This window comes from Arachis ipaensis, chromosome B10 (assembly GCF_059453495.1).
Source record: "Arachis ipaensis isolate K30076 ecotype BB chromosome B10, ASM5945349v1, whole genome shotgun sequence".
In the NCBI taxonomy this organism is placed as follows: Eukaryota; Viridiplantae; Streptophyta; class Magnoliopsida; order Fabales; family Fabaceae; genus Arachis; species Arachis ipaensis.
The window spans coordinates 150,684,822-150,696,193 of NC_142435.1; the positions used below are offsets into that span (position 1 = coordinate 150,684,822).

General features: G+C 34.0%; 1 protein-coding gene and 1 long non-coding RNA gene across 3 annotated transcripts; one reads left to right on the forward strand and one right to left on the reverse strand.

Moving 5' to 3' along the window:
* Positions 1-3,830: 3,830 nt before the first annotated feature.
* Positions 3,831-4,785, reverse strand: LOC110270489 (uncharacterized). The gene is made up of 2 exons (XR_002360116.2): positions 4,648-4,785; positions 3,831-4,399 (listed from the first exon to the last, which is right to left on the reverse strand). It is a non-coding gene; the product is annotated as an uncharacterized LOC110270489 (long non-coding RNA).
* Positions 4,255-5,408, forward strand: WRKY65 (WRKY DNA-binding protein 65). 2 transcript variants are annotated; one of them, XM_088487469.1, is made up of 2 exons: positions 4,255-4,415; positions 4,500-5,408. In XM_088487469.1, the coding sequence occupies exons 1-2, from the start codon at positions 4,255-4,257 to the stop codon at positions 5,128-5,130; spliced, it is 792 nt and encodes a 263-aa protein (XP_088343595.1). In that variant the 3' UTR covers positions 5,131-5,408. The 2 variants fall into 2 exon arrangements, with proteins under 2 accessions (XP_088343595.1, XP_016191339.3); XM_016335853.3 differs by having other exon boundaries at positions 4,503-5,408.
* The last annotated feature ends 5,964 nt before the right edge of the window (positions 5,409-11,372 follow it).

An 11,372-nucleotide genomic window follows, 5' to 3' on the forward strand; every position in this document is an offset into this window, starting at 1 on the left:
TTTTTATATGTATAATATAAAAGAATATGATATGAGTTGGTGTTCAATTTTTTTCTAAAATACTTTGTTATATATAATTCAATAAAAATATTTTTGTTTACTATTTTTAAGATTTGAACCAAATAAAGTCCTTTTAATTAAGTTATATAATCTACATACCATCTCAAGTAATTTATTTTTTATCAATTAATTAAGATATTTATTTTGTAAAAAATTATATATAATTTGCATACGTAATTTAAATATAAATTTGCCATTTGATATCCTAAAAATACTTCTTGTTAAGACATTTATTGGAGTTAAACCCCAAAATAGTCCCTGAGATTTACGAAATGCATCGATTTAGTCCCTGACTTCTCAATTGCATTATTTATGTTCTCGAAATTGAAAAAATGCACCAAGTTGGTCCCTCTCAAATTTTCCGTTCAACTGGCTTTCCGGCGGGAGTGACCTGGCAAATGATTGCCACGCTAGAGTGTCTAACGGTAACATGATGTGGCAATTGAAAATGTTTAACCCAATTTAGTCCCTGATCCCCAATTTCGTTGCCGTTGCTGTGCTGGTTGAAACGATGGTTGGACGTGCAAATGAAAGAGACGGGAGTTCTATTCGATCAATGACAAGGACGCCAAGTCGGAGCAGATCCTTGCAAGTGCCAGAGCGGTGTGGGTGTGAAAAACGTCCTGTGCTCCGATGGTTTGGAACAGATACCCACTCAAATAAGCCCTTCTTTGGATGCCCGAATTACAATGTGAGTGTTTCCTTAAGAATTGTTGTTGAGTATTTTTATGCTAACTCTTAAATTTGCTGCTCACAAAGTAGTGGAAAAAGATGGTGTGGACTTTTTCGATGGCCAGACATTGTATAAGATGATAATGAGAATTTGGAAGACGTTGTAGCATACAACAATGAAGAAGTGAGTGTCAGTCTTGCTTTGAGGATTGGTAATTTGGAGGCTGAATTAAGGATCCAGAAATATATAATACAAATGTTAGGATTGCTGATTTTTTTTTCTTGTTAGTTGTAGTTTTAGTTGTGATGGTAAAAATGTAAGAACTGTATTTAAAAGTATTTGTTAATGAATGTATGGAAATTTTTTGGTTTATTGGTGTATTCTGTGTAGATAGATTTTACAAAAATAAAATTTAAACTGAATGAATAGAACAAGTAAATTGATAATAGCAATTTTTTTATTATAAATAATGTATTGTCAATATAACACACTATCAATAGACCACATAATGATAAACACCATAATACAGCCACTAGATTCTGAACCAAGAAGATCTCTAAGTTTAAACTCTTATAAAGTATTTACTACTAAAAAAAAATAAACCATACAGTTTGGTTATGTGCTATTCTTAAATAGAAATAAAAAAAAAAAACAACCAATTTCCAAATTCCATATATAATCAAACATCAGCAGCTAGTACATCCAATATCAAGTGTTTTTCTTCCTTGGTGCATTGAACCCTGGTATTAGAACAAACTTCAAAAAATTTTCCAACTTAAAAGATGTTGCTGCACTTGCTCATTGCATAGAATCAACAGAAGCAGTTACTGGTGGTGGTGAGTTCCTCCTTTTAGTTGATAATTTATATGGCCTTTATGTTGTTGGTGGTGGTGGTGCCTGAGTAAAATTAGAAAATTAGTTCAAGTTAGTGTGAATAGGAGAGCTATGACAAAGAAGTAAAAAACAAAGGTTTTGAAAATTTTTATCTCATCTTGTGTTTCACCATAATTTGGTTGGGATAAGTCAACCTCTACAACTTAAGGTGTAGCCACTAGTGGTGGAAGGTTGTCTGTAACAACTAGATGAGGAGAATTTTGGACACCTGCACTAGAAGGAGCTTCATCTACTTGCCGTGCCTCGTTGGCAATGTTACTTACTTCAACTGCAGGTGTACTCCCAGTAAGAGTAGCTTTGGCCTTGAAAGCCGCCACAGCAGCTGCTGCAACTGCAAGAGCAACATCAACCTCATCGCCTCTCTTCTGTTTACGTCCTCTCTTAGTGTGGCCCTTTACTCCACAATATGTGCATGTGAATGGTTTTAGTTGTCTCTTTAGAGTAACAATTTGCTTAGCTTTCTTATTCCATTAGTATCCTCATCAGCGTCCTTTCTTCTTTTGGTCGTGAATTTTTCTAGTTTTCGTTTAATGTTAGGAGTTTGTGGCTGATTGTAGACTGATTTTTTCTACATGGATTGGCCTGGGAGAGGATTGATGTAATGTTCATAGGTCTTCTTGTATGATTTTATTGTGACCAAGGGGTGACAGAAATCCTCTAGTCTCTTGTCCACCCGTACAAGAGCAGCACAAACATAAACACATAGAATGCCTACAGTAAATTAATAAAAAACTAGTTCAACTACAAACCAAGTCACATAATAATTCAAAAAAAGCTACTCATATTGAAACTGAAAATAAAGTTATTGTAAAGGTAAAAAATATCACTTATTAACATCCAGAACTGGCAGGTGCAAAGTCTTTTGCCTAAATCGACAACCATGTTAAGCCAACGATGACCAGGTTCCTCTGAGCTCGAAATTGCTTCACCCCGAAAATCCTCACCAGGACTCCCAAATGCCAGGGTTTGGAGCTTTCAGTTCAAAGAAAATGAAGAAGATGAAGTGATCTCTTTGAATATAGTGGGTTTGAACGTTTTGTAATTCCTTTCTAGTTGAAATGGTGTCGTCTTGTCATAAATTTAGCGCCAAAACTTAATACGACGACATTTTCTATTGTCCAGCGTGACAATCATTTGCCAAGTCACTCCCGTCGGAAAGCCAATTGAATGGAAATTCGAGAGGGAGTAACTTGATGCATTTTTTTATCTTGAAGATATATATAGTACAATTGAAAAGTGAAGAATTAAATCGATACATTTTGTAAATTTCAGAGACTACTTTAGAGTTTAATTTCATTTATTATTAGTAAAATATACAATTTTTAAATATATTTAATATTTAAAATATTAAAATATTTAAGTTTCTAATAATTTATTCGTGTTACATTTTGAACATTTTGAACAGATAGTAGTTATTTAGATATTAGTGAACAAAACCCTTAAATATTTAATGTTGATAGCAAATAATATGATGATGATGTTGATGATAATTCGCAATGACACACATAATTCATAACAATAGTACTAATGAACAAGTATATTTTATGATTTGTAATTATTAATTAGTTATTATTAATATTTTTAATGATATAAAATTATATTTAATAATATGAAATTTTATATTTTTTTAATAATTAAATGTTAGCTATATTTTAATAAAAGTGGTGGCCTAAAACTTTTTCTAATTCCACAATAGCCATCCGATTTAATAAATATTATTATCCCTTCTATATGGATAAAATTCTCGTTGGTTTAGGTTAAGGAAACCCCACATGCAAACATCAACATGTCTGTATTTTTATTGGAAAGAAAGCAAGTTTATTATCATGGTGAGGCCCCTCCGCCCCCCCTTTTAAAGTTTGGTGAAAAGTTTGCACCCTTTTTCTTAATTTATGTGCTAAGTACCTTCTTTACATTATAGCCTAACTGAGGCTGTAAATGTGGAAAAAAACCAAGTTTAAAATCATAGCTAGGGACTAAATTAGAATGGTTAATAATCCTATACATGTGTATGTATTATTCTTCTAGATGCGGCATTATATTCCATCCATAAGAAGCCAGCAGTTAATTTATTGAGAGCAGGCGAGATGCATATGTAAGCAAAAAACTATACTAAATTTTCGTTGAAAGGGTACTTGCACATATGACAAAAGAGGGGGAAGACTTTAGGCCCCTCAAAAAATAAAGAAAGGGCTTATCCTTATTGGAAAAATCTCATATAAAATAATGAGTACATTAAAGAAAGCCAGGGTTGCTTTCATATGACATATATAATTGGATATCTTTTTTATTTATTGATATAAATGAGTATGAGTTACGATCTGATGAAGTATTTGATCGCACGTCGTCTAATAAAGAAAGGGCCATAGAGATAGGTTGGCCAATCTGTCAACATGAATCCCCATTTTTAATTGTTCTCTCACCTCTCTTCAATTTTCATCGTCAGTATTGGAATACATAGAATCTATTAGCTTAGCTATAATAACCCTAATTTTGATTTCAATGCTATAGCTTAGGCGCTTAGCCACAGCCACAATATAATTAAGCATCAGCATCAGCATCGATCAGTGGTACGGTTTCTTGTGGGATCAATAGTCAAATCAAAGGAGTTATTTTTGCACCTAAACATGGATAGTAAGTTGAGGAACAGGAGTAGTAGGAGTAGCAGAAATCTGTATATGAAGGAACAAGAAGACAATGATGGTGCGGACTCCCCTCCTTCAAATTCCACCCTCTTCAACATTGATGCCTTGGTTACTTCTTCTCCATCATCTTCAAGTAAGAGAAGGTTAGTTTATTTAACGAATAATGAACTATTAATTAAGTAAATGAATTATATATGTAAGTAATAATGATTGGTGGTTAATTAAAGCAGGCGAGGCGTAGAAAAAAGGGTGGTGCATATAAGAATAAAGGAGGGAGAAGGACCAAGGCTAAAAGGGGAAAACAACACTCCACCACCCTCAGATTCATGGGCATGGAGGAAGTATGGCCAGAAACCCATAAAAGGTTCCCCTTACCCGAGAGGATACTACAGATGTAGCAGCTCAAAGGGGTGTCCGGCGAGAAAGCAGGTAGAGAGAAGCCGAGTGGACCCCACTATGCTGGTAGTTACATATTCATGCGAACACAACCATCCATGGCCTTCTTCACGAAACCACAATAGATCGTCTAATAAGAAGCCCCAGCCCTCCGCCGAGGACCTACTTGTGGACCCGGTCGAACCGGATCTTGAGGGCCACGACTCCATCATTCATGACCTTGGCTGGTTCCGTGACATCTCGGGGGCTCCCACCACGTCTTCGCCCGCCGTACTGGACAGCCCCATATTCTCTGGCTACGACGATGCGGATGTGGCGGCCTCGGTGGTGCTGCCCATGGGGGACGACGACGACTCGCTCTTTGCGGACCTCGGAGAGCTGCCCGAGTGCTCCCTTGTGTTCCGGCGGGGGCTCTTGGAGACGGCGGAGCAACGGCGGCGCTGGTGTGGGACCCCAAGTTGATTACGGAACTGGTGGTGCTACAGCTTGGATCGGAATTATACTCTACATTTTCAATTATTTTCTTTTTCTTTATAATTTCGGTTTGTTGAGGATAGGAAAAAAAAAAAAAGAAAAAGAAAATAGAAAAAGAGAGAAATGGGAACAAGTGGGGATGAAAAGGGGAATAAATAAGATTAAAAAAAGATTAATTAGGGAGGGTATGTGTATGTGTTGTATCTTGTATGTCTGAACGTGGTTGTAATTAGCATAACTTGGCCGTCTATCACCATCTTCTATTATTTTTTGTGTGGTCCCCCATCTTTTCTCTCATTTTCCTTCGATTCCCAGCACCATATATATCATATAGTTATACAATAACTCAATACATATCACATATCTTACATTCAAATGGTAATCAAATTTTGAAGTTCATATATTTTCTACTAGTAGAGTACTAGATCATCACAGCTTTACCTACGGAATACATACAACAGGTAACATTTCTATTACGTCTCTGTATATCTATTTTATAAATCTTTTATTTTTTAAAAAATAATTGATTAAAAAATTAAAATTATTTTTATTCTATAAAAAGATTATATAAAAAAAATACATGAATGAATCTTTGAATGCAATTCAACGGCTTGTATTTTTTTTTTTTTTTGGTTTATAAACCATAAATTGCAACAAATTATACAACTATACGACTTGTGATTTATGAATGAAGTTTTAATACCTGTCTAAATAAACGTACTGGTTGTCGTATTGGTTTAATATTTAGGAAAAATGACACATAGATCCTTGGCTTTTTAAGTTTTTAATAAATATATTCCTAACAAAATTTAAATATAAAAAAATTTTTGACTTTAATAAACAGAGGACAACTTAATCCTTTCGTAAATTTGTCTTTCATACACCAAATAAACTGACTGATGTGATTAAAATAGTGTTCAGGTGTCCATTTCGGTGCTATGCTGAAAGTAGGATAAAGTTCGAAAGACAAATAGGTCCCTGCTGATAAAAACGACGTCGTTTTGCAAATAGGGATAATTGGAAACGAAGCCATGAGCATCAACATGGTGGCAGTGGCGTCCCTTGCCACTCCATCCATCACCATCAGCTTCGCTAATTCCAAAACACTTACTTCACTTCTCAGCTACTGGTCTTCTTCTAATTCAACTCTTCGTCATCATCCTTCTTCTTGTGCCCTCACTCTCCATTGCGGCGCCGCCGTCTTTGTCTCTTCCTCTTCCCCTTTCACTTCCCCAATTCCAATTCAAGTTTCGTGGTATCATTCTATTCTCACAATTTCAATTTCTATCTTCCTTTCCATCAGCTGATCCTGTAGTTGACTTTGATTTTCAGATTGTGGCCACACTTGGAATCGATGCACAGCCTTAACGTGATTATGAGCCTCTTTAGATTATGATTTCGTGTGCTCCTGCTTCCGGAAAAGGCACTCAATACGAGCTTATCAAACACAAGGTTGGTTTGCTCCCTCTCCCTCTTTATTATGATTATTATGATTATTATTAATCCCTTTCTTCCTTCAACGCTTCACTTACTCATTACTCGTATGTGATTTGTGAAGTACGGTTTAGTGCACGTTACTGTTGGGTGATTTGCTTAGGGCTGAGATCGCCACTAGCAGTGATAATGGAAAGCTTGCTAAATAGTATATGGAGAAAGGTCAACTTGTTCCCGATCATATTGTTGTCATGGTAAAGCTACCTTCTTATTTTTTTTTCTCTCGTTGTTCATGTTGTATGTATGTATGTATGCATGTATGTGGTTGATGTAGGGTGTGTGTAGATGGTGAAGGATCGTCTCTTGAAGCCTGATGCTAAGGATTCAATGGATGTCCGCGAAGCTTGTCTCAGGCTACTGCCCTCAAACGACGCCGTTTTCAACAGCAGGGACCTATTTGTCTTTCAAATTTTATCCCCCTTCTAACGTGGCACCGTAACGGACACCTGGACACCGTTTCAACCACGTCAGTCAGTTCTATTTGGTGTATGAGAGGCAAATGGACGGAAAGATTAAACTGTCCTCCATTTGTTAAAGTTAAAGATTTTTTTGTGTTTAGATTTTATCAGGGATGTATTTGTCAAAAACTTAAAAGGTTTGGGACCTATCTGTCCTTTTTCCTAATATTTAAATTGCTTGTAGGGCTACACATGGATTGGATAATATTCACAAATTTGTGGTATTTATCCGCACCCGATTCGTATTTTACGAATATTATTCAATCTGCATTCTGATAGAATCGGATACCAGCTATTACATTTATATCCACGTATCCAATTCGCAAATTCGCGGATCTGCACATTTAATAAATAAATAATTGAATAATATAAATACTAAAGTTGAAAAATGCAATTTCCAACCAAGTAATCCCTAGACTCAAACGACGCTACTCTCATCTCTCACACACACACACTCAACCCCATACTCCCCTACCCCTCGACTCTCTCTTCTTCTCTCAAGCGCTCTTCTGACCTCATCCATAACCATGACACCATCGTTTACCTCCGTCACCGGCGTCTTGTTCATCATCGTGTCTCTTCCATCGTCTCATCAGACCATGCTACTTCCTCTTGGCCTTTCCTCCATTGTCGTATCGCCGTGTTCTCCATTGGCAAATTTGTTCGTCATCTCCTCAAAGTCAGACCACGTCTTCATCTTCTCCATCCACTACAAGAGACACGGCGAATAGCGGCGGTTTTAAACTGCCGTAAAACGACATACCGACGGTTCCAAGAACGTTGTGGTTTAGGGAGTGGAGATTTGATTTTGTAGCAGTTCGAACGAACTGCTGGCACAACCATAGTAAAATCAGATAATTGATTTTGCGCTATTTTAGTTAGTGGATTTAAAAAAATCTGCGACGGTTTTGAAACCGCCGCAAAGTTATGTGAGTCTTTTAAAAAAATGCGACGGTTTTGAACCACCGTAATTTCATACATGAGCTCAAAAAAACTGATTCATGGTTATTTTACTCATTGCTTCTTTTTTTAACCACTTAAGTACTTATCTGCATAATAGTTACAATTTAAACACATCCACAAAAGACTGTGATTAAACATGTCGAACAAAGGACAGAGTATGATGGCTATATTGCTATAACACCAAGTGATAATAATGGATAAAAAATTACAAATTATTAACAACACTAGCAACCTTTCATTCTGTGATGAATATAGCATCAAAAACCTCTTTCAGATTGTTGCAACCTATAACTATCATATTTCCTAGACCTTCCGTTTTTCTAAAACCTTTTCAGCTTGCTTTGGTACAACATAAGGTTGTAGCCTAGCTTTGCCACCATATTTACCCTTTTCTCTATTCTTAGGACCTGCATCATCAAATAATTAGACTGATAAATTACCAAGCTAACCTGATATATAAATAAATAAACCAGACAACCAATTTGTTAAAATTTGACTTAATATAGCAAAGCAATCTACAATTCTTGGAAGCTTCAGAGAAGGGTATTGTTTCAAACATCTTTAAAGGAAATGAAAATTATGAAAGCTAAAGATCTGATGGAACAAATAGATATGATGTCCTCAATTTTACTGTAGGATGCATGGTTCTAGTTAAATTCAATCAAGCTCTAGTGAATAGTTTAGGGATGAAGTAGTAGAAATTATTTAGCTATAGATCATATATTGTTTGTCAAAAGCATACCGATCAAATGATCAAGTCCAAAACATGGGCAAATAATATCATTTTTGTATCATTTTTAGAAGATGCCAACAGAAAATCATACAGGAGATCCAATAAAAATTGGTGAGAAAATATTAAAAAGAAAGCTTTAATAACTGGAAATAGGATGCAACATTAGTATATCATTAAGCTCTTTAGTAGAATGGCCAGCACAATACTGCTATAAAGACTCTAAGTTAGGCTTTCAAATATTTAAGTGGCAAAATTTTAATGAAAAGAACTTGCTCACCATGCGTAGCTTTCCACCGAGGCCAACTTTGCCCATGAATGCAACACCTTTTAGGATAGGAATCGGAATTCCATGAAACTGAAGAGGGAAAAAAGGAAAAATATTCGGTAAGAAAAACATAGCAAATGTAAATAATGTTGGATCAAAAATAAAAAAAAATGATTAAATTATGATTAAAAATTAAATTTAGAATTATATATATTTAAACATAGCTTGGTATTGGTGTAATTTATGAATGGTTTTAAAAATATTAAGTTGCTCATATCCAATACAAAATTTGTACATATAGGTAAACAATTTGGACTCTTTGTAATTTACTCTAAATAAAACATAGCAAATGTAAATAATGTTGGATCAAGAAAATCGATTTGAGTTCATTTTTTATTTATTTTGGTAAAAGACTCTAAATATTAATCATTAGTCTATGTAGCTTCCATGCACAATTTATTTTTCTTTTCAAAAACAATAAAAATAATCATTTGGTCACATAACAAAATTAAAAAAGTTGTAAGTTCAAAGTCTAAAAATCAATTGAAAATATTATAATAAATTTCTCTCTCTCTTTAAAAAGTTGCAAGTTGAAAGTCTAAAAACCAATTGAAAATACCATAATAAACTCTCTCTCTAGAAAATAGGAAAGTAAATATTTTCCTTCTCTTTTTTCCATCTTCAATTCCGTCCCTTTATTTCAGGCACTCCTCTTTTTTTCTATCTTCTTCCTTCCATTTTTTGTTGCCTTCCCTCTTCTTTTTTTTCTTTATCTATTTCTTCTCACTTCTCATCCGATTCTCTTTCTTTCTACCTCTCCTTAATTAGTTTCTCTATTTGTGGTTATATTTTTGGTTTTTTATAGATTTCAGATTTTAATAACCTTCTTATAGTATATTTTTTTTTTTTGTGGTAATTTTTGCTTAGATTTTAGTTTAACATAGTACTAATCTTTTTAGTTATTATATCAATTACATTATATGAAATAGAGTGTTAAACAACAAAAAGTGAGCATGAATATAAGTTAAGTATGTTAGAGATAAAGATACTAAGATGAATAAACGGTCAAATATGTATGAACAAAATAAGAAATGAAGATATAAAAGAGAAGGTTTGAATAGCATTTATTTATTGAAAAAGATGGTAGAATCTCATCTAAGATGGTTTGAACATGTAAAAAAAAAGATAGATAGTCCATCCACTTAAGAGAGTGGATCATATAGAAGATAAACAGGTGGTGAAAGTTAGAGAAAAATTCTCCTCCCAAAGAGATCATATATGAGGTGGTTAAAGTAGATCTAAATGTAAATAATCTCATTGTAAACATCATACATAATAGGGTTCAATGAAATTATTTGACTATGTAGCCTACTCCACTTAGTAAAATAAAACTTTATTATTGTTATTATTGATGGTGGTGATGATGATGGAGATGTCTTTAAAAATATGTTTAGATCAAAAAAATATTTATATTTAATTAAAAAAATGATATCTCAAAATATTACAGTACATTATGTGTAGATGTAAAAATTAAAGAGGTTCAAATTTATTTTTATTGAGTTTTTTTTAATTGAAATTTGCATTCATTGTTAGCACATAGTTTAATATAGAAAATATCTATCTTCTTATTTTGAATTAGATCTAATTTTTCTTTTTCTACTTGTAAGTATTGTTTGGTTATTTTTATAAATAAAATATTTTTCTATAAAAAAATCTAAAAATCAATCCAAAACATATGTTGTGTTATAAATCAATAACGAGCGTGGATGTCCTATCACTCATAATAAGTTAGATTAAATATGACCCAATTCACTTATTATTAATAAAAATATCTATTATGAATAATATTCCGTTATGAATGGTAGGACATCTACATTCATAATTAATTTATAACATGGCTTGTTTTTTTTTTTGGGCCACGATATCATGTTTGATTTATCTGTTTCTTATATGTTTTTGTTAAAAATCAGCTTTAACGGGCCTATTATATGAGCTAAACTAGCATGAATAAGTAAAATTAGGTAGAGCCCAGTGAGCCCAGTAGCAAGTTCAGAAGTAACAAAAAGAAGGCTTTTAGTGCAGCCCAATTCTCCAATTTTCTGGTTCCTTCCCCCATCCTCTGGTTTTTCACTTTTGGGCTCTGGCCCCTCAAAGGTTATGGATTCGTTCATCCAACTGTGAACACTGCGAAGCTTTACAATTTGCAACCTCGGCAGATCTTTGTTTCTTTGTTTCAGGGCCTACCACAATTTCAATTGAAATTTTTGGGAATAAACGGAGGGAATTCACAAACCCATGTTGCTAAAAACAGAAATAT

Excerpts from the sequence above, each read along its gene's own strand:
- WRKY65 (XM_088487469.1), top strand. The coding sequence starts at position 4,255 with ATGGATAGTAAGTTGAGGAACAGGAGTAGTAGGAGTAGCAGAAATCTG. Across the intron at positions 4,416-4,499 it reads TCATCTTCAAGTAAGAGAAG|CAGGCGAGGCGTAGAAAAAA; the intron begins GTTAGTTTATTT and ends GGTTAATTAAAG.